We start from the raw sequence: 24,544 nt of genomic DNA, 5'->3' as shown, positions 1-24,544 counted from the left end.
GACAGTATATCACTCATCTGTCAAGATTGAGATATACCAATGAGATTTACCTGCCATTTTAAATCTGAGAAGTTCCACTCTCTGATTTAATCCAGTGAAGACACAAAGTGAGTGTGGAAAGGTGTTGTAACCCCAGAGATTATACAAGAGATTTTAACACTTCCATGGCCATCAGATTAACCTACCTGACTCCATGAAGTCATTGTTGAGGTTGACCCAGGACTCTTTGCTCTTTCGCAGACTCTCCTCCATAGCTTTGATGTCTGCAAAGGGGCAGTTACAATCCGGGAACTTTGCGGAGCAGCGGCACCAGCAGTCATTGTTGCGGCACAGTAGCTCGCCCTCTGAATTACACGCCACGTAACTGAGCGCCGCCTCCACAAAACGATTCCGCAGAAACTCAGGAAGCACATCCTGCAGACCTGTGAATGGGGAACAGTGAGAAATATCGGTTTACTGTCATGTTAGACTCAGAACTAAACTGAAATTTGATTCCAAGACCAGATAAAAGATTTTGAAAGTTACACAACACCGTTTTTCTGATGCTAGGTTGGTGAACAAGTTCAGAATGGTGTTTGGATTTGTTATAGTCTTATACATTTGGCCAACATCTTAAATCAACGCTAGGTCTGGCATTCCCGTATGGACACACACACACACACGCACGCACGCACGCACGCACGCACACACGCACACACACACAAATCAATCCCTGAGTCATATGACACCACTTTGAACCCACCCATCATCTGTCCTCTGGCTATCCTCTCCTCTCTCCTCACCCCATCTCTCTCTCAACCTACTTAACTCTCAAAGTAATATGTTTTCTTTTTTAAGTCTCCATTTAGAACAATACAATAACGCAGAGGCATGAGGTGGACCTCTGAAATGAAGAGAAAAAGTGCCCTTCTTACATGGTAAATGTGTACATTTTCCAGTTCTAGTTGATATTTTTCACTTGACCTTACACCATTAACAAGCAACTATTATATATATATATATATATATATATATATATATATATATATATATATATATATATATATATAATATATATATATATATATATAATGAATGAATGAATGAAGTAAGTGGTGGTGTAAGTAAGTGGTCACACTTGTGAAAAGTGCCTCCAATTTAAGACCTGGTTGGCTGTAGCCTGTGATGCGTCCCTTCCGGCTCCTCCCCTTTCTGTTTGTTGACAGTAGCTGCAGGGATGTGACATTAGCAGGCAGCAGTTTGCTAACTTTTTAATTACTGTTCATTTACTATTCGTTTGTTGCATCCTAGCCTGTCTCTAAAGTGTATGTATTTGTTTCTTTATTATGTGCTTATTTGAAACAGTTTCAGCCATGAACCTTTAACAGTGAGTGTATTTTGTGAGATTTTCTGTCTTTACGTTTCTGTGAACTGTACAGTTTAGTCTTTATGTAAAGCTCTTTTTGTGTATTGTTTATTTCTTTTTGGTACTGTTGTTGGGGAGAGCTGTGAGACGTTATAGTATCACTGAGGATTGTGTGACTTCTTCCTTTTTATATATATATTTATATTAAACTGTTGTTTGTCTTTTATTAATAGTAGCCTCATTTTTGGACCATTAGTCAACAGATCACAGGTCCACAGAGGTGCATCTTTAATTTAAGCGATCTGAGTGTTAGCTAATATCACTCACAGATCATCTTTTCAAAGGTCAAGCTGCAGTGTAATTTCAAGTGGATTTGTAATTAAAACCTGACTTGAAGTGGTGAACCAGATGTCTAGACTGGTTGTGAACATGATAGGTGGGCGTGATAATGGGCGTGATACACTGTTTTTTTTTTCTTCTGTCTATTTATTTTAAATGATATTTTCAAAACTTCTGCCTCCCCAGTCAAAATATCACTGCAATGTAGACATGTTGTAGACTTGTTTCACAGCCTTGATTTTGCTCAGCAATACAGTGAAGGCTGAGTTGGGAAACAGAGAGCATGTAAAGTGGGTCAGAGAGACTGGCAGCCTGACTGCTCTAACAGCATCAGTGATGGGAGTCCTATTTGGGACGGAGAGGTCTGCTATGTCAGCGCAGTAATGGGGTAATGGGATGAATAAAGACCAACAATCTCTGTGGCAAGGTCATTCGGCCGTAAACCTCTGTCATGAACTGCAGGCACGCTGCAGACAGGGAATCAATGCGGCTATTGCGGAATTCTCCCTCCCGATTAGATATTTTGATAGCAGGCAATGGAAGAATTGACATTTGCCTGGGAAACTAATTATTGATTTTCTTGAGCGATTTGGGAACAAGCGGTAACAAGATGGTACAATTGTAAACAGGGTCCAAAATTAATTGTTTGCCACAGTTGCCAATTGCAGGTGAGGAAATATAGCTTTTTGTTTTTGTTTTTTACCAGTCATGAATCTGTATTTTGCATTCTGCCTTTTTCCCCCTTTCTAAAATAATGATATATATTTATCTCAGGTCGCGTTAGACTTCCGCATTGTCCGTCGTAAAAATTCCTTCATAATCTATTTTTGCCCGTCATCTTAATTTTCATATTTTAATGATAATAAGCCATTTAATAGGCTCTATTTTTGTTCACATTTTCCTTTTTATTATTATTTTTTTTAATAAATGCTGTTCTATTGAACTTTCTATTCATAAAAGCAATTTTTATGCCACATTAAAGAGCGCCTAAACTGCATTCATTGTTTGAATTTTGTGATAAAATGGACAGAATTTGAAAGCTGAGACTTTTTTCATATCAAAAGTATATATATATACAGTATATATATATTTTTTTACAATTGAAATCTTTACTGTCACTTTCAAACAATTTCATGCATCTTTGCTGAACAAAGGTATTAATTTCTTTCCAAAAAAAATAAAAAATAAGAATAAAAATAAGAGGCCATAAGAATAAGAGCCCAGTTAGTTCATTTTGATTGATAATAACATGTAGAGAAATCTATGCAGACATTTTGGAGAGCAGAACCCCTCTGTTCATTTTGATAGATTTGATCTCCAAAGGCCTTCTCATCAATACTCACCTATGAATTACTTATGAAAGCATTCAGTGCTGAATACATTAATCCACCAGCTCTTCCACCACGTATGAGAAAGATTCAGATTTCACTGCCCAGCTGTTGGTGCTGAACACCTGCTAATTATATTATGTGAGAAAACGCTCTTCACAGCTTTACCAGGTCTGACATCCTTAAAGAAAGAATCAATGCATTTTGCCTTCATATTCAGCCTTTTTAAATTCCCTTCCCAGTGTGAATATTTATGATGTGTTCCTCAGTATTTATCCGTCGGATTGTGGAAAAACAAGAGACATAATTAGATGCAGTCTTCGTCTTAAGCTTTGGCTTCTGCTGGGTAGAGAGCCAACAGTGTGGGGAGCCTCACAAAAGAGACTGACTTGGATAGCTTTCATACCGGAGACAGCTAAATAGCTGCTCTTGTGCCCCCTCCTCCAGAGTCTCAGCCTTTTTAAAGAGAACGAGAGGAACGTGAATTTTCCCTGTGGATTATTTCAGTCCTCTATGGAATTGACGGCTTGATGTCCTAATTTGAAGGGGTCTAAATTCTTCTCTCTGAAAGGACACGGCGCTTTGATTGAAAATATCCTGGGAAGCCCCAAAAAGTGAATGAAAGAATGCAGAAAGTGACATGCTCAAATATATTCAAAACTCTTCTAGCTACAACTGCACCCTACATTTTCTTTCCCAAGTCTTAACTCAGCAAAAGATAAGCTTTGGTGCCGAACCCTATGGCTAGCTCATTAAAGTAGTTACACGAATATGGGCAGCAGGGAACTTGCTTCAGGAGATGGCAGTATTAAGTACTTTGACAATTTAAATGTCAATGTCAAGAAGGCAGTGGAAATTGACGCAGGCCACGTGTATAATTAGCAACGGCTAGAGGCTTAAAACCTTCCTTTTTGCTCTTTTCCGTCCTGTTACTTTTCTCTTTTTCTTTTTTTCTGCTCCTCCGACCACCTCTGACTTGAGGTGACACTGCTGTCACGAGAGTGTGAGTTGAATTAATACAATTATAAATGCCTGTCTTCTGATAACCCTTTACTTGCTTTTAGAAAGCATGGGGACAGTATGAGTATTAGCAAGTCATGTGTTCCTTTAACGGGGTCCGCCCTTGCCAGATTTTTGACTTGGTCCTCATTACAACTTATTCGGACCAAGAACTGCCCACAGAATGTTTGACTGGTGTGTAAATGCACCATTTAGAGTTTGCTTTATTTTTGCGTATCGTTTAAGGGCAGGGTTGTATGAAACAAATTGTACAAAAAAATAAAAAATTGGACTAGTGTGAATTCAAAATGTAACACAGTTGTCTCTGTAAAAAGTGAATTAGTTCAAATTAATTAGTATCAATTATTTCACTAAAATAGCTCAAAAAACAAAGCAAAATCTAATTTCTTCTTTGTCTTTTGACATGTCATTTTCCAGTAATCAGATCTACCTCTAAAGTACTGTTTATTTATTGTTTGTTTGTTTATTTATGTATTTGCCCAACTACTATTTTATTTATTCAGTATATTCTTAATTAAGATCCAGACCATTAATCATGAAATTAATTCACTAATACTGTATGTGTCTGCAGTAATTTGCTTGATTGCACTGGAGTTAAGGAATATTTAGTGGTCTCAAAAACAGTCAAATATAACACAACAGCTGTCTTACCTTTTAGATGGATTTTATTTTCGGGGCTGTGCACTAAGACAGAACTGACGGAATCCAGGCTGTCGTAGTTACTGCATCCAAGAGGCCCAGTTCTGGTCTCCGTTACCTAGGAAACAAGGAGATATTTTAATGCCTTATTATCGATGAAATCTTGCACCTGTTTGTTTCTCTTCAGAAGCCGTAGAGTGCTGAGCATATGCAGTTGTCTAAAACAAATCAACATGCCTGTGCAATAAGCCAGAGTCAATATCTAAATGTCACTAAAGCCCATTTCAACACAGCTCTCCAAAAATGCTCACTTTGCAGAGCGCCATAGAAATAGCAAATTGACTCTATAGTGTTAGGTCCCAATGCATTATTAATTTCAAATCTAGAGAACGGTGAGTCATGTTCAGTGGCATATTTCTGTTAACGGACCCTAGTATTAAATATAAGAAGACTTTTATGATTCTAAAATAAGGTGTCTGACCTGCCTTCTCAACTGGGACTTTTTATACTGTGGCGATGCACCAGGATTTTTATTTTATTTTAAAGGCACACTATGCAGTTTCCGTTTTTCTCAAACAGCGGCCCCTAGAGTAGCTGTGGAGTACTTGTATTTAATGTTAGTGTCGTAAATACCACTCACGCAGAGCTGTCTCTGCACTCTTCCGACCGCGCTTTCTTCATTTTCTTTGTTGACTCTGCCATGATTCATGTCTGACATGCGTACTAGTGTCTTCCATTGAGGCTGCTTCATATGTTGTTGATGTATGTGACGCTGTGCCGTAAAGCAAGTCATGATTCTTGCGAGATTTGTCGGGGCGCCACCTCTCAAACTTGCATTGCTGGTTTTGCCAGCAATGGTTTTGCCCCCCCCCTGTTAAATTACAATTTGATGCTCTTCACAAATTTTAGCAAAGCTAACTAAATTGTTCCCAAAATGAAGTGTGAAACATTGACGCTCATGAAAATGTTTTTTAAGGATATTATATCATAACCTAAGCTATTTAATACCGAAAGAGATCTTTATAATTTTTTATGTGTACTACAGACACTATAGACTATGACTAGGGGCCCTATTTTAATGATCTGAAATGCAAGTATCAAACGCGAAACGCAAGTAACTTTGTGGGCGGATCTCGGGCGCTGTTGCTATTATACCGGCGGGATAAATGACTCTTGTGCCCGACGCAAATCTAAAATGGGTTGGTCTGAAGTATTACTCATAGATGTGGTTTGGGCGTAACGTGAAATAAACCAATCAGAGCGTCATCTCACATTCCCTTTAAAAGCTATGCTTGTTCCATGACGGATTGCTATTATAACGGTTTGTTCACAGCCGAGGAGACCGACGTTCTCGTCAGGGCCGTAAAAGACAAGAGAAGTGTCATTGTATGGGGATGGGAGAAACCCACCCAAATTAGCTTCGGTTAAACAGGCATATAATAATTTGGGTAAATGTGTAAGCTAGATTTATGCCTATTTTTTCACATCTTCATGGACACCACAATGATTTCCCTCGTGTGGAATATTTTTCCTTGTAATTATGTATGGTTTGCAAAAATGGCAACTGCTGCGTTTGTGTAGATGAGAGAAGCAAAGTGTATGATTCCATAACTATGTGCTTTATTGCTAATTAATATTAAAAGCCTGTGACAATTAAATTATATTTTTCCTGCATTCACAAATTTTTTGTTTAATGCTCTGAAATATCTTGCAAATATTTCACCAGCACAAACAGCTTTCTTCTATTAGATTTCGCTCCACCACTTTTGGAAGCATGGTGCCGCCTCACAAAATTTGTGATTTTACACATCATTGTCAGGTCTTTGTCTCAAAATTCAATTCTGTAGCTAATCCAACACTAATCCAACAGAAAAATGCAATGGATTTGGGACCATGTCCTCAAAATCATTAGTTTGGATATTTCAGTTGTGCAATTATATATATATTATTATTCTTCAGAGGATGTTATGATGAATAATTATTTTTGATCTGACATGGTTTTGAAGCAACTCACCCTACACTGTTAATGTCATTGATTAATGATGGCACATTTTTTCACATTAACTCTCCTTCTTAGTGTCACTATTTATTAACACATGGATTTGAACAAATTAATCTTAAAAAAAAATCTTTAGAGACTGTAATCTAACACTAGAACCATGGATATTAAGTTAAGTCTGTATGACGATGTTGACAGTTTTAGTGTGAAAGCATAAACATTTATCATAATACGGTATGTGCGCATACAGATGCACACTCTATCATTAATTTATGAAATACTGTCTCTATTCTGAAGTGTCGTACACATGTCCTCCTCCGCACACCGTCCCACTGCAGTATCTCATTAGATCACTTGTCATTTATGATTGCTTACTGCAGCTCAATTGCTCTGATCCCAATAGGACTCCAGGCTGTATACCTCACGCATAAAACCAGACACTAATCCGTGTAACTGTCTTCACAAAACCGGCATTCTTAATGCGGAAATCATTCCAATCATTTATTTTTTTCATTATTTTTTCATATTCAAGGTCTTATATACTGAGCCTAACGTACATAGCGAGAGAATTATATATTACGGCTGTAATTGATTTTGAATTTTTTACATATCCCAAGAAAGTTTCTTATGCTCACTAAGGCTGCATTTATTTTAATCCAAAATACAGTAAAAACAGCAATATTGTGTAAATGATTACATTTTAATTAATTAAATTAAAAGATTATATATACACATTCATTATGTTGCACTATAAAGTAGGTCTCTACTGTGCATGAACAAAGAGGATGAATAAAACAAGATACAGCCAGCTATTCCATGCTATACTTGTCACCCTGCTGTTTTTACTCCACAAATGTGTATAAGTTTTATCAGCAGCACTTAATATTGCTATCTATTTAAGGAATGATATCATACCTGACAAAACAACCGGATAACACTGAAATCCCACATTTTCCACCCTGCCTCCTCAGAGAGTGTCTTGTTTTGTTGTTGATCTTCTATTTACCGGAGCTGTTTTTCCACAGCTTCCTCTGCATGCTTTTCTTAAGGGCATAACAAAGGAAATGAATACCTGGGGTACAGTACTCTCCTCTCCATTTATCTAACATCTCACATCATCCACAGCCCCTGAAAACTCCCACAGACCACATAGTGCAGCCTATTCTTTGTCAATTGAAATGCTGGAGGAATGCATATCAAGTTGACTCATTTGTCAAAAATGACTCTGCCTCCGCTGTGGAAGGCAAAGTTGGCTAAAGACTGCAGATGCGCTCTGAAAGCAGTTTAGGAGTTCATGACATGTGACAGGATTTTAAGTGCAGATTCTGAGCTTCATTGAATTTGACAGCTTATTTTGATTATACGCCACTGTCAGGTCGCTTGACCAGTGCCAACTATCTAGAGGCGGCTCTTGACATAAATGGTGCAGAGTTCTGAGCTCCCTCCTTTAAATACTAGTGCTCATTTACATTCTGCACTCAGACAAAAAAAAAAAAAACTGTGTTGGTGAATGCCATTTTGGTTATGTAACCATTACATATACCACTGAACCGAATTATCATCATATTTATGTACCATAGTATGAAATCTAATAATTGCTATCTTTATATTATGTTTTGGATTCACAAAGAAATGGCTCATAAAAGTCCAAATATTTGGTGATCACAGTAAACTGCTCATGCTGTGTGTCTGGATTCACAGACAAGGCTTAAACTTAGTCCCAGAATAGAATGTATGTTTGTGCTGTCTTAACTGAAAGCAACTTGCCCTGACATATCTTAAAATCTCAATGTGCACACCAGTAATGTTTTTTATTTCATTTCTAAGGCATGTTTATAAAAGCTACTGTACTTAAATGTCATAATTTAACTACAGTAAGGCCTACTTCTGGCTTAATCTAAGCCCTGTCTGTGAAACCAGACACATAAGAGTTACTTTTTAGGTAATCATAGTAAACTGGCCATATGTTGTTGATTCATTAAGAAGAACTGTCTCAGAAGAGTCATTTGTATAGTACTCATTGGAAACTGCTCATGTTGCATGTTTTTGATTCACTTTAAAGAAACTGCTCATAAGAACCTGACCTGACAGTTTGGTAACAGTTTGGTAACTGTGGTAAACTGGTCCCGCTGTATATGTTTTTGAGTCACTAAAAATAACTGGCTACTAAGAATCATTTGTTTGGTAATCATTGTGCATTGCTCATGTTGTATCTTTTTGATTCGCTAAAAATAATTGGACCGTAAGAGTCATTTGTTCTGGAATCAGATTAGACTGGTTGCACTGTGTTTTTAATGCATTCACATTCGGATAACACTGGTCTCGATGTGTGTTTTGAGCTGTAGATTTGGTGTTCATTGTTGTGGCATTGCTGAATAGTGCAGGAAACACTGTCAGAGTATTTTAGAATGGTGTTCAGTCCACATTGACGGAAAGAAAGGTTAACAGAACCATGTGATTGTACGTTTTGCATTGATTCTGTGTAATGTTGTAGTGCCTTTCATTTTCACTCCAGTACCCTTTGGACAAGTGAGACGTCCTTGCGTGTTTAAAGAACTGTCACCTTTAATGACATGTACCTAGTCTTTTAACATGGTCTTTACAATTATATGCTTCTCATGTACTCGGCCATAGCTTTGGCGGTAACTCTGAGATCCGTGTCCTACACAGAGGTGACTGTTAATAGTATGTCATTATGACAAATGGTTATATTACAGAAAGGGGCGAGAGTCTAGTTGTAGATCTGGACTGAACGGAAAACTTTATGAAATCAGACGTATATGCGCTGATATTGATTCTCCAAAGCAGTGTAAATTTTACCGTTGAGCCAACAGAATCTTGTTGATCTGTGAAGACCAGCTAATCTCAGGACTGTTTGTTCCTGCAAAATCTGATCACCGCTAAACCTGCCTTAGGATCTCAGGCTATTTTTGGTCTTAAGTGGTCTCTGATTACACCAAGGCAAAGTGATGTCCCCCAGAAGCCGCTTCCTGGTGTGCTTTTACACTTCGTTTGTGAGCGGATGGTGTAATTGATCATGCTTTATGGCATTATTGATGAGCTCACGATAACCCACTTCTGCTGTGGTGCCCAATTCATCAGGCTGATTTGCACACAGGGTGCAGGAAGAAAGCAGTCAAAGGAGGGCCCTATAGCCCCGTAATGTCTCATTAGCTCTCCCCTGACAAAAACACCTGGCAGGACAGACTGCACCCTAAAGCAATGCAAGAAGGCTCTCTGAAAACATTTCAGGGGTGTACACCAAAACAAGTTCACCGATATGATTCGATGAGGTCAGTCTGTCACAAAGTGTCATTTACTGTTGCCATGGACACTTTTCTCGTGCACAAGCAGGATATTTTATAATATGTTTACAAAATGGTACATCTATGCTAATTTGAATAACGTGATGTATTTTGCAATCCCGATCCACAGAGCTTCACATCTAGTGCACATTTGCTGCAAATAAATGCAGATGTGTGTGTAGGTCCGTGGTCATATTGAAATGAAATTGTACGTGTTAAATTGAACTTCTCCGCAGATGTTGTGTAGGGAAAGCTCAAGCTAATGAAAAGCATGGCGAAGCCCAAAGAGAAACTCATTATCTTCCCACAGAGCCATCGTTCCTGTTCCCATTTCATCTTGCTTCCATTTCACACATTTTTTTTTTAGGCTAAAACTTTTCTTCACAGGATTGAATGCACTGTGTAGAAAGTTTGCCTTTGAAAGTGTTTGACAGAGCTTGAAAATGGCATACTTCATTTAGACTAGCCAGCATTAGTGTGACTAACAAAAGACGGTCATGGCATCCAGGAATATTGCATGGTCAGCTTTTGCGACGTTGGCGAGTGTGCTTTGGATCGATTGCGGTGAAAATATGTTTATGTAATTAGTATTGAATACTAAGCAAAAGCTCATAAACATATTAACAAAAGCTCATTTTGTCATCATTTTTTCCTGCTTACCCTCTAAAGCAGTCTTGAGTATTTAAAAAAGGCACTATATAAATAAAAAAAACGTATTATGATCTTCCACCAAGTGAGAAATATGCTTTGAGAAAGCATCTCCATCCCTGACAGATATATTTCTTATATAAAACTATAACATACAAGCAGGTGCATATCTTGATTGAAATTCAATGATTTTGTCTCAGTTCAGCATCATAATGTCATGCAGAGCTCCCTCTGAAGAAATCATGATGTTACAGTCACCAGCATTTCTACACCCACTCAGCAGCTGCGAGTAAGACCAAGGGCCACTTGACACATCATGGAAATGGCATTGCTGCAAATGTAAGAACCTTAATTGCTAAAGATTTACCATGGCAACAAACATACATCTCAAACACTGATAAACAATAATCAGCATGCATAGAGAAACTACAGAGAACTGGAAAACTTTTACATTCAAAGATTTAAATTAAGTTAATTATCACTCTGAAATTTCAGCTAGAACAAACCGACATTGGCTCATTGAAAAATGGCCCTTTGGCTATATTTTTGTGCAAACATCCAAAAACGTACTACCTATACAGTATATACAATTCATTGCAGATTCCAGCTGAAATGACCACTAGTGGCAGTAAAACATTTTTCATTAATTTTCACACAAATTATAATTATAGGGGAGATTATTAATTAATAAAGATTTATATTCTTGTGTTTCCTTGCACAATACTATGTTATGACCTCAAAACACTTTCAATACATCTTGATGTTTGCAGCACATAATCAACTCCATAGACTCCAAATATTCGATTGTCATTCCCACGGCCATCTACGCGAGTGAGACCTGGAAATCGTCAGCAAGCATCCCTAAACGTCTTCCAACAAGGATGTCTTTGGCAAATACTCTGAATCTCATACTGCGACCGTGTCTGCAACGAGGAAATCTACTGAAGAACTGTTATCCTTGGCTGATGTCGTCACCAAGCGTTGTTTTTGTTTCACTGGCTATATTCTTCGCCTATTCTCGGAACGATTAACAAAGATGGCCATGATGGCCAAGATGGCAAGGACACCAGAGACAAACATGGCACCGTACCTTCATCGAAGACTTACGCACAGTCGACCTATCATGGGACAAAGCCAAAACGGTTAAGACCGATTGAGCCTGCTGGCAATTGCTTCGCGCCCAATGCATCACACGGTGCAGGCAAAAAAAAACACCTTTCAGCAGACAAAAACTCTATAAATCAGTTTTTAAAGTTGTGAGTTGTGAGAATGAAATGATTTTTGGCCCTTATACCGTGTTATACAATGACTGTAAGTCTATCGTTCACACCACACATGATTCCATCCATGTTAAATTCAATATGGGGTCTAACCTGACTAAGGTCTATATGTATGGCTTTTTTGGCATAGTAAACTTGCTCAGTATCTCACCTGGTACTGCCCTGCACTACAACTACAGGGTTTAATGCAACTGCAGCATTAACCTTTTAGCACCACTCACTGGACATTCAATTTTCGAACTGTCACGAAACGTACAACAGCCAACATAAAATGTTGCCAGATTCACTTTCATCTGTTTCTGAGAAAATTGTGCATGCTTTTAGTGCCATCCAATGGATGTTTCGTCAAGAAGCAACATCTAATTTAGCAGAAATGTCGCCACCGGCACGGCACCAGACTCATTTTCCAATGAGTCTGTTTTGGTTTAGAAAGGAAGAAGCTGAGTCGTCTGTTACCTTGATGGCAGATGTAGCGATCTGCAGGTGGTGGAGTCTTCGTAGGGTGCTCTCTCTGTCTGTGAAGTATGACGCCGCCAACTGGTGCAAGACTTCTAGGGAGACCACAGAGCTGTTTCCGTTGCCCTCTGACTTTTTGCTCAGCTTCTGTTTATCCAAGAAGATCGTGAGTGATTCCTCCCCTTAGGAAAGATGCATGCAAAAACCAAACCATGAAACCAAATATATAAAGTTTTCACTTTCCAAAGACAATGTTCAGCAAATCAACGGTGAGTTCTGCTCTGAGTCTGACTGTCAGAGTGTACTATCATATGTCTTTCGTACAGTCGTTTAACATGAACTGTGGATGAGTTTTTCAAGGCTTCGTTAAATATGAATCACAGAAGTTAAGGCAGAGAAGGAATACTGATTTTGAAGGAAGGAAAAGGGCACACACGAAATGTTTTTTTTTTTATGCCAAAGGGAGGTTGTTATAATCGTACATTTCTTCTGAAGATCAATTTTAATTTTTTTAAATATAAATGCTATTTTTGATCTGTGGCTCAGCCTGAAATTCAGATAAATAATCATTTCAGTGCGGAGGAGCATCTCCTGTACCTATATGTGTTGAGCTTGAGTGTAGTTTTTAGTTTCAGTCTGATTAGTATGCACGCAATAGCACAGTCCCCCCATTTCCTTTGCTTTGAGTCGTTAATTACCAGCGTTCACTCTAGCTTTACCAATTCATTTGTCTCCCCTGTCGCTGAAGTTCTGCAGCTTCACTGCATACATACAGTACACCAATAAGTGACATCATAATTAGTGTCAGTAACGTGCAACATTTTGCAAGAGACACACTGAAAGGTTTGAACCCACCACTGGGACAATCTGCCCTACTTATTATTTGGGTGCAAGAGGGAGAAGAGAAAATAAATGTCTGATAATGGCTAAACGTATGCCAAGGATGTCAGAATCTGTATTAGAGATGCGCGGTTGGCGGTTACAGATAAACCGCGGATCGGGCGGATGACGTGACGAAAAATAATATTTTAATTAAATTCGGGCGGGTGGCGGGCGGTTGAACCAATCAAATGAAAAATATTATATATACAGCAATCAGCGGATGGCGGGCGGGTGCGGTTTTGAAAATTGGTCAAAAACGTTGGTGCGGATGGATGGCGGACGGATGATGAGTTTTGTGATGCGGTTGCGGATGAAATAATAGCCCATCCGCGCATCTCTAATCTGTATGAATAGTAAACATATGCCTTTATTTATTATTTTTTATTTTATTATTGTAATTTTTTTTAAATGCCGGAAACATTCCCGGAGGCCTATAACACACTGAATTCTTAATATTCTATCATGACTTTCGAAACACCTCAATATATCCTTTTTTATATATATATATATATATATATATATATATATATATATATATAATTGCTGCTTAATACCTTCCTGCCCATATTAATTGAGAGACTACATGAAATATTTGTACTTAAAGAAAATCAGTACTACTAAATTATCCATTGCATAAAAATTCATTTGTCACACCACGTGACCATTTTCAACCATTGAACTAGTTAAGACAAAATATGATTAAAAAGGAAAAAGACTAAACACTTTCTTTTTTATGTTCATATATAAACTGTAATTTTGATGGTGACTAAAACTACCCATATATAAGTTGGACAGACAGAATATGTTACCAAAATCCCAAGTTAAAATAACTTTAAAAGCATTTTGAAAATTCACCTTTAACATATATCTCATCTACAATATTGGCTTACCTCCCAATGTGGCTGATACCAAGAAATGAGTGCCATATTTCTTGATCAGATTTTCATGGATTTGCTGAAGGCTCGGCCTTCTCCCCAGTAGCCTGAGGTTGCGTAAAAACTCGGGTGCCAAAGGCAGCGGGGCTTTGAAAAAGTCTCTCTTCTCTGTCACCAAGCTGTTGACTTTCCAGTGACTAAACTCCCTGCAAGACAAAACAAACAAAGTTAAGTGCTTTAATGCATGTAGTGAATTTTGTAACCCATTTTTTCGTCCGCATGGAAACCGCATGTCTGTGTGTGCGCACAAGGTGCGAGAGCAAGAGAAAATGCTGATATGAGCAGAAAATAAAGCATGCATAAATATTGCATGGTGCTGAATATTGATGCACCTCATCGTAATGCGGGACAAACATGATTCAGGCCCATAAACACAATAGAGCTTACATGATGCAACTGACAGCCTTTGTAACTCTGGCATCATGCCTGCACATACATCTTTCAAAACACTCTCTGTATCTACAGAGAGATCTGTGCATTTTATAAAACCAATAACAACCCCCGGTCACTGTTTTTCTAGAGTTATGTACACAGAACAAAGCTTGCACTTCCGTGAAGATGCTACCCAAAGGAATCGTCTTTTGGGCTTAATACGGTTCGTGAAAATCTCTAAGAGTTAATTAACGAAAGCAGTGGCTGTCTGACCATTAGCTAATGATGATAGATGGTCTTAATTAAAGGCCTTTAGCACCAGCTGATAGCACCTGGAACTCTGCTGGGGAGTGGGACACTATCACCCAAAACGCTCAGCTTTTTAATACTCCCATACTAGGGGGCCACTGCACCTGGGTATCATTTCAAGGGCTTGCTGTAATTTAACTTCTCGCATTCATTGTTTTTATTGTATCTGTCAGACTGGTTTCTGCCTTAAGCTTTAAAGTCACCATGAAATCAAAATGGACAATTTTTATTTTTCATGCAGTATTTATTATAAATGATTTATCCATGCACATACTTTTTTTTTCATTCATGTGCCCTCATTATCTTTAATCAAGATAACCTCCCCTCCCACTTGAAAAGACATCTCCTCTCTGATGACGTGTTTACTGGCGTGAGGGCGGGACAACCTGTCACTCATGAGATCACAGCAATAACAAACCACAATGATCCAACAACCAATGGAAAAAATCCCACCTTACATTTGTTCTTTTCAAGAAGCCAAATCACTCGAATATATGTCACAAAAGGGAGGAAAAGACTATCGCAATTGCTGTTTAATGCGATTTTAACTTTAAGGCTCCATCTGTACAGCACACACACATACACCCGAAAGAGAGAACTGCTGATCTGCAACACCTCGCTCTGGTGGATTAAAACTGGGTCTTCTGGCCCGTTTGTATGAGCCTGCCAATCAAGCAGAGGACGGCAGGTGCGCTTTATGAAAATAGGTCTTCACCTCTCAAACTTTCACTCATTAAAACAGACACACGCCTTTATCGGATGCATATAATGAATGCTCTGTCCTCTGCTCAACGATGGACTGAATAGCAAAGTCATTGTTACTACTTTAGAATTCCTCATAGATGGTGGTTAGTGCTATGCAGAGTTTGGTGAATGAAGGAGGGGAAGACTGAATAGCAATTAGACTCTCTTTCATTTCCCCTGTGAACCCGTGCTGGCTGTGCATTTTGCAGCCGTGTTTGTGCTCAGCACAATAATAGTTGCCTCACAACACTTCTGCACTAATTTGAGACAGTTAAACATTTCCTCCAAGAGAACCATTTTCTAGGACAAAATATATATTACTTGTCAAGTAGTCAGTGCTGTTTAACAGCCATTTTTTAAAAATCTTTTTGTAGTAAATTGAGCAATGCTGTTAATGGGATAAAGTACTGTGTTGTGCACTGAGGTTTTGTTTTTTCCAAGTCAAGAAGCAGAGGCTCTGATTTTACAGTACATTGAAATTAGCTTGAATCTTGATTACTCACCAGGAATCTCAGTGCTAAATGCTTTAATTAGATTTTTTCTAGTTTGGTGCCTTTAGGTCCTCTAATAATACATATTCAATAATACAAAATACAAATTCCTGTAACTCCAGCTGAGAAAATAATGAGCAAGGCCTTATTTAAATATACTTACAGATATCATGATGACATATTAAAGGTTATTCATATTGCTGTGTGATGACAGTTGTAAAGGTTTTTATGAATATGTTCAAATGAGATTAATTAAGAATATTTCAAAGACCCGATTCGTTCATGAAAGAGAAAGAGAATGTCAAGATTTTCAGTGAATAATGACTTAACTTTCAGTCTGTTTCATACACAAAGCTATCTAATGACTGAAGACGACTTGGAATAAAGAGCCATATGGATGACTTTTATGATAGTTTTACGGTGCCTTTGAAAAATTGGAGATTTCAGTCCTCATTTATTTTTTTAATTACATGAAAAGATTTGGCAGGATATTCACCTAAAGATTAGTCTTTTGTCCTCCATAAATGAAAATCCTACTATTTAGAACAATATGGGTGAGTAAATCTAGGTTTTGTATTTCTAGTTTTTTTTTTTGTTGTTGTTGTTGTTGTTGTTGTTTGCAGCAAAGCCATAAAATAATCATTTTGGGTTCCTCCAAGAACCTTTAAGAGTGTACTACTTTATCTGCAGTGGCAGGACATTCCATTCCATGAACATCATGTTCCCTCTAATGACCTTCACACTTTGCCTCAGTATGAAATCAGATCAGAACTGACATGAATTAGACTGGAGTGACAGACTATCAGGCTCTCAGTGCTTCTGAGAAATATTTGCTCCCAGTGCATCTTGGACTTTTGTTCATCTAAAATAAAATAGGAACTTCTTGTCAACTAAAGTACTGTAAGTATGATATATTGCCTCCCTTCTCTCAAGCAGACACTGAGACTTTTACTGAACCCTTTACAAAAATGTCCAATGTTTCACTCTTGTGCATGTCCTCCAAAATTGCTTTGCAGATTTACAGTCTTTGTTTTTCCCCCTACACTGTTAAAATGTTTTGTCAGGTAACCTAAAATATGCTTCATGTGGTAACATCTAACTATCCAGTTTGATTTAAATCCAAAATATTATTTAATAATACACAACTACATTATACAAGTGAAAACAATTTTAAGGGTTAGGTCAGGAAATAGCTCCGTAAGCTAACAACAGCACATTTTCATTTTTTCAGTGTTCTGTAGAATGTGGAACCAATTTGAAGATAATTATAATTATAGCTCAAAGACTTGTGGCAACTAATATACTGTCTATTTTAGAATAGTGTTAAAGCACAGTAGGTCCAGTGTGGTAAATCACTGAAGTAAAACAAATCAGAAACAGGCTTTACACAAGTATGTCCAAAGCTTGTCCCAATTATGTGTTTTGAAAAACCTAAAATTAAACAGTGCCACGTTTTCAACAGATGGCAATTGAATCACTCTAAACAGTTTGTTCACCTATTCAGCCAAAAGCTTAAAATGTCACAATCTGTCTAAACGTCCCATTCTGTCTTTGCTCTCCTTTTATTTTTCTCTTTAAGCCCTTCGTTTAATGCAAAACTTCAAAGGCTTCTGTTTAGTGAACTAAAACATTGGCACATGCTGCTTTTTTAAGGGCATCATCTAGAAAATAAGCTTAGGAACCCCTCCCACCAGGCGCTGCATTGTATTGTGAAAGCAGCTTTAACTATAGATTTTTAAAGAAGGATTAGTTGTCAAAGTTAAGCAAATAAGAAATGACAAAATCATGCTTTTAGCAAAAAACAGAACTACACAATGCAAAAACAAAATTAAACTGCTCAGCAAAAACTTTGCACGGCAAGCATCAATATAGAGAGTGAAATTTGGCTCAATCTGTGGAAGCTCAGACAATGTTTATCAAATGCTTCTGAATTATTCTTTGGTGAGTGATTGAAGTGGTAAATTGCATCAAGTCAACAGAACACAAAAGCAATTCTTTTCAAGCCCATGTATCGCCTTTTTCACATTATAATTCCATGCAAGCATCTCCAAGATTGCCATCCATTTGGCTTATTAATTCTACTTTGTTGACCAGCGTCACCCACATGATTCAGCTTGTGTGTTTTCTATGAAAACATCACATTTCATCTCAATTGCTTATGGTTTACACATGTCTTTGTGTTTGATTTCTTTTGCAGATACTTGTTGCCTTTAGAAACCAGCTGCTACCAGGTTACTAAATCCCAACGGAGCAGCTCCCTGCTGGTCGTCATTGCCGTCACCTTGTGCAGCACCATTGGTGTGATGGTCTACAGATAATAGCACGAATGGGAGCTAACACATCATCTCAAGGCTCCACATGGGAAGGGTCGTGCGTCATGGTCCTATAATCATCAATGTTACTTGTAGTAGTACTTGTAGTATTCCTTGTCCAAATCTTTTATTGAATTAGTCAAGTTTTACGCATAAATGAATGGTGCTGAAAAATTATAAATAAATTATAATTATAATTAATTATATAATTATAATTATAATATAATTATAAACAACTAAATTGCTTGTGAAATAAATTATATAATATAATATTAAATAACGTTCAATTTGTTAACATTCGTTAGTGTATTGGGTATGATGACCTAGCCTGGGAAAACCCAGACAAACTTCCGGCAAATTTAGATTTGCTCTGCAAGTAGTCTGGCAAAGAGCCCATTCAAGCCGATTTCTAATCCGTCCAAATCGAGGCACCAATCAGAAATGTTGAGGAGGGCTTTACACGATGACGATCGCTCTGATTGGTTTTAGGTCTATCCAATTGCGCCCAGAGGCATTTGAGCGATGTCTGTTGGTGAAGCGCACCAACTTTTAAATGCATTATTATATTCAAATTGCAAACACATGAGGACAGTCTCCATGAAAGACCCACTGGCAGATGAACGTGCTACTACATTTCTCTCCGAAACGGTAGGAAATTAAATTAGATTTAATAGAGGATTTTAACTGTGACAAGATGATTGACAGGGCAGTTTACGTGACAGGATGCATGCTACAGATCCGTCCGATAAAGATGACGAAGTAGTATGTCCCAAAGCTTGCCTACTTTTTTGCAACACATTCAAAAGTAAATACCTTTTCTTCACAAAAAAAAGAGTGCATGCTTTTATGGCGTAGTGTAACTTAGGCGAATTGGGACACAGCATATGGCTTTACACGATGACGATCGCTCTGATTGGTTTTAGGTCTATCCAATTGCGCCCAGAGGCATTTGAGCGACGTCCGTTGGTGACGCCCCTTTGAAAATGAGTTATTAATGAAGCTTTGCCCGACCATAACTCAGTTACTACTGAAATAGTCTGGTTTTAACCTGGCTAATGATGAACTTGAAAATGTATTAATCTGGATTAATGTTAATTTATAAATATTATATTGCCCATTAGTCAGTCATTATATTCATAACCTATCAAGTCATGTTAATTCATTCAACTTATTTACATTTATACAAAAAAGCATTTGTATATGTAGAAATCAATGTGAACATAGATTAATTGCTGTGCCTTCATTCATTGTTACTTCATGATACATAATGCATGAAATAATGTTAATGAATTGAACATAACTGTCAAATATTAACATAAATTAAACATACTAATGAAAGTAAGCAGTAAAGTATTTTGACATCAACAAATTTCTGTGGTGCTAAATTCAAAACATCTACCATATCAGCCAGTGCAACATAAGAAGAAAATTACTGCAAACACCATTTGATATTTTGTTCTGTTATTGTCTGTTATTGTGATACATAACACAAAATATCACAATCTATTTTTTGGAAATCCATTGTTTGGGATGAGACATCAAGCAAATTCAAATGCAAGTTACACCTTTTAAAGCAGATGTCTCTGTTTTGATTACACTGGTCTACAGGCAAAATGCTTTTGAAATAAATGTGGTCAAACTTTACTAACTCTGGGTCACTGAGAACAAAAATCATCCTTAAAATTGTTGATTGGCCCTTGTTTTCATGATATGCTATTGGGTCAGTACACAAAGCTTGACTTGGGATTGGCAGATGACAAGTGAGTAATAAAGGGAAGGGATCTCAATTTTAACCAGAAATGACTAAAATACATCTTTGACAGGATCTATGAATAAATCTCTGACTATGGACAGTACTTGCTTTTTAGGCAAAACAATGAATGATGCAATCTGAAGTTGGTATTGCATCATATGATATGAATGTCATCATGTTATTCCTAAGTCATGGATGATGCAATCACAACAAAGCTTACATCACAACATATTGCCCTATATCAGCTCTAGAAATCATACAGCAAGGGTGCAAAACTCAATTCCTGAAGGGCCACAGCCCTGCAGAGTTCAGTTCCAACCCTGCTACAACACACATGCCTGTAGTTTTCAAATAAACCTGAAGGACTTGATGAGCTGGATCAGGTATGTTTAACTCTGCAGGGTTGTGTGTGGCCCTCCAGGAACACCCAGTCATACGGTGCTGTGCTGTCTTATATGTCGGTGTTTAATTGTGAAACGGGACATATTTCTGTTTGGCCACAGTGAGCAGAGATGCCTCATACTTATGTGGACAGTGCAGGTAACTTCAAATGGAGCAAATTGAGCCCATCAATCCTCGCAGTAGGCCTGTCACTTTTGAGAAACATCAAATTAGAACGTGTATCAAATATCAAGCAATATATTAGAATATATTCGAATATCTACAGACTATAAGTCGCTCCGGAGTATATGTCGCATCAGTCAAAAAATGCGTCATGAAGAGGAAAAAAACATATATAAGTCGCACTGGACTATAAGTCGCATTTATTTAGAAATTTATTTCACAAAAAAAAAAACAACAATGTTACGGATGGGACAGTTCTCCGTTACGGACGTGAGCGCTCTGAAAGCAGCAATAAAAGACTGCTTTAAAACTTTCACAGAGACCTCAAACAGAAAGCACAAAGCCTGTCTTTAAATTTAATTTCGTTTTGTATTAATTGTATATTAATTTTAATCAATGTTTCATCAACCAATTGCCTGGATTTAATAAATAAGTAAATATAGCAGACAATAGATAATCACGACACGAAGGCGCCGGCACGTGAACTTGAGCTCGCCTCATAAATGAACCGAAACTCAGCGTATAAGGTAGCCTACTTGCCTCACAGACCTGAGACATATATAGAAAGCTTGAAATGTCTACTTTTAAAGTCCCCGTGAACCGGAAGTTGCAAACGACTTTTCTCCAGTGCTGTGACGTATTTCCCAGTGAAACGGAATATTGAACAGAGGGCAGGGTTTTACTCTAGCGCTCCTCCTCTCCATCTCTGCTCATAACAGACTAACGGTTTGAGGGGAGTGGTTAAGCGTTGCCCAAACCAATTCCTCAAACCTACGTCATCAGAGAAGGTCCTCCAATGCAGAGGGGAGGGGCATTTTCAGATTTTGATTAAAGATTACCATGGTAAAATTTTTTTTTTTTTTTATATTTTCTTGCACGGATTAATTGTTCACCACAAGACTAGTAATATGCGCTAACAAAGTAAATAGGGTCAATTTTGATTTCATGGGGACTTTAAACAGAACAATTCAAAACGAAAGAAAACAGACTGTTCTCTGCTTATGTAATCTGTATGAAATGTGCATTTCTCTCTGGCGCGTTCACTACTGCGAAGATCGCAAGTCAGCATCGTCAACTTCATCTTTGTAGCCGACACTGACATAGAAAACACTTGTTTATTAATAAACAATTAAAATGTCTCCTTGCTATATTTGACATATTCATAGTCATTACTTTTGCCTGTTCTTTGTGACAGCTTTTAGGTGCTTTATTGGCAGCGCCACCCTTACATGTTACATGAACGCGTCACCACCGCATCAGCACTGAAAATATGGAGATTTTTTTTCTTTTTGGGGGCATTTTGTTTGTGTTCAGGCTTTCTCAGTTGTCTTTAGGTTAATGTTTCAGTTAACAGTTTTTCAGTTGTTTTCAGTAAAAAAAAACTATAAAATAAAAAACAAACGGTCTAATCATAGACTGTAAAAAATGTGCTACACATGGCACTGAATAGTTTATTTATAGTTCGATTACAGATATTTCAAGTCAAGTTCGAATGCATATTCGAATATCGAATATAAGGTGACAGCCCTACTTCGCAGACTGCTGGACAGTAACAAGAGATGCTCCATTTAATGAATACAAGAGACGAGCAAAGAAGCGCAGAGTAGACAGTGAATAGGACTAAACTATGTACATTATAGTTTTTTTGCCTTTTGTTTCATTTCCATTTGATTTATATGACCCTTTTGCAGATTTTTAAAGTGTTACATAAACAGGACAGGTGACACGTAGCCTACTATCTACACAATATACATATAATATAAAATATACATATAGACAATGTAAAAACTTAAATATCTTGGAAAAAGTAGCCAATCACTTGCAAATCATATTTGCATTCAGTACATCAAAATACATAATAAATAGCACTTTTTATCTCTGAAGCAGACGACTTGTAAATGTAGACCAGTATTATGAATTTCTTTTCATAGAGCTCAAAGAGGTTTTCATATTCAATAACTTCTGAATGTAACTACTGCTAAAACTTTGGAACAAAGAAAACTATTGCAAGCGCACATCTCTTTCCATTCACAACAGAAAAAAAATCCCCATCGGAGCTGGCAGTATGACTAAAGACCATAGAATTCACTCTGCCGAGGATCCTTTGGTGCATTGTTAACCCCCAGAGGGGAGCTGTGCCCAAGGAAGCAGTAAAAGGTACAGTGCCTGCTGGTGTTCTCCTCTTGTGATGTGCAACACTCTTCTTGGAAATCCTGATCTGTTATCATATCAAAGGGCCAATGCAGTGACCAGCTGAAGTCACATCTTCTTAGTGTGAGTTCAGTGATGCTGTTTACACAATGCATCTGAACTGTGAGGCACATACAGAAGACTCGCCTACACCCAAACACCCACACAGACTCTTTGGCTTGCAGGACAGCCTTTCAAACAGGGCTGGCAGAGGCTCGTCTCCCCCTCACTGAGTCCATCACAGTTCCGTGGGCCTTTCTCTGCCCAGCTGCTGTAGGCATGCTGGGTTCTGAATTCGACGAGCGGAGAGAGTTGGACAGAGTTGGCCATGTGCCGGCGGGGGGCAAAGGAAGCAGGCAAAAAGGCCAAACTCCCCTGGCGGAGCTGAGGTCAGCCACAGTAAAGCACCAAAACACACCTTTCCTTCCCATTGTGCAAGTGCCTTTGACATAGACTGGAATGCATGTGTAGCGATCGATATACACTGTACTGAATGAATGATGTTAGCGGCAGGCGGTGTGCATGTAATTAAAACTGGTCAACAGCTGAATAATCACCACTGTGTTGGCAAGGTCACAGGTTTGATTCCCAGGGAACATTTACTACAGTGTAGTTACTGTAGTGTAGTCCAGGTGTTTTCAAACCACGGAAAATTGTGTAATAATGTATTAATAAAGACAAATCATTTATTGACAGACATAATTTAACAGTTTGGGGTAAAAAAATGTTTTTGAAAGAAATCTCTTATGCTTATGCTTACCAAGGCTGCATTTATTTGATTAAAAATACAGTAAAAGAGTAATATTGTAAAATATTATTAGAATTTAAAATAACCATTTTCTATTTGAATAGGGGAGACTGGGTATGGTTGTGACACTTTTTACTTCATCTGTAACTCACTGAATTTTTGAGCTAGAGTGGATAAACTTTTATACAAAGTATCCACGTTTGTTTACTACAAAATGCACCAATTCAAACTTCTGCAAGAATACAGCCCTTTGAGGTTGATGTTAAATGTTTGCCTTTGTTACAATCTTTATTTTTCACAGTATAAATTTAAGTAAATATATAGCTTCATTTATATTTTAGGAAGGGGGTCTTTTACTAACTAGAGCATCATCGTTTATGGGTCAGTGCAGATGTAAATAGACACTGTCAACTATGTAAACATTATGTCATTCTGTTGTGTTGGTTTTAGTAACTGCAGACAGCATTAGAGAAAATGAAGTCTTCTCTACATGCGCTATGGCCTTTTCTATAATGTGACTGAACCTGTCCACTTAATGATATCTGCAATAGATCGATGCATCATCACAACTGAGATGTCAGTTTTTTATTTATTTATTTTTTCATTTTCTCCAGATATGATGTTGTCAGGTCTTCTCACTGTGCTTTATTTGATCCATAACAAGACTGGAAGACGAAAGGTCAGTTTGTCTTCACACAATCTGTCCCCACACTATTGTGCAGAAATCCAAAATTCAAACACCTTTCATTAACAATCATTTATATTTATTATTAATAATAATTTCTCAAAGGTAGTTTTATAACGTTTTCGCCTACCTAGTGTAGTCAACTCCATTTAACATGGTTTACCATAATCAGCCTTCAAGATTTTTTTTGTTTCTCTAAC

The 24,544-nt window shown here is 37.7% G+C and overlaps 1 protein-coding gene across 1 annotated transcript in view; it reads right to left on the bottom strand.

The window, feature by feature from the left end:
* brinp2 (bone morphogenetic protein/retinoic acid inducible neural-specific 2) overlaps positions 1–24,544 on the bottom strand; it is a 96,926-nt gene that overhangs the window by 33,542 nt on the left and 38,840 nt on the right. The window contains exons 3-6 of the mRNA XM_081373336.1: positions 14,132–14,322; positions 12,360–12,541; positions 4,684–4,789; positions 186–422 (exon numbers count right to left, since the gene is read on the bottom strand). Coding sequence (XP_081229462.1) covers positions 186–422; positions 4,684–4,789; positions 12,360–12,541; positions 14,132–14,322 — 716 coding nt within the window. The remainder of the gene's footprint in view (positions 1–185; positions 423–4,683; positions 4,790–12,359; positions 12,542–14,131; positions 14,323–24,544) is intronic.

Source organism: Scardinius erythrophthalmus (assembly GCF_964197995.2).
Source record: "Scardinius erythrophthalmus genome assembly, chromosome: 9".
NCBI classification, from domain to species: Eukaryota; Metazoa; Chordata; class Actinopteri; order Cypriniformes; family Leuciscidae; genus Scardinius; species Scardinius erythrophthalmus.
Note: the sequence above shows the minus strand (reverse complement) of the source record. Positions and strands in the feature narration are given on the sequence as shown.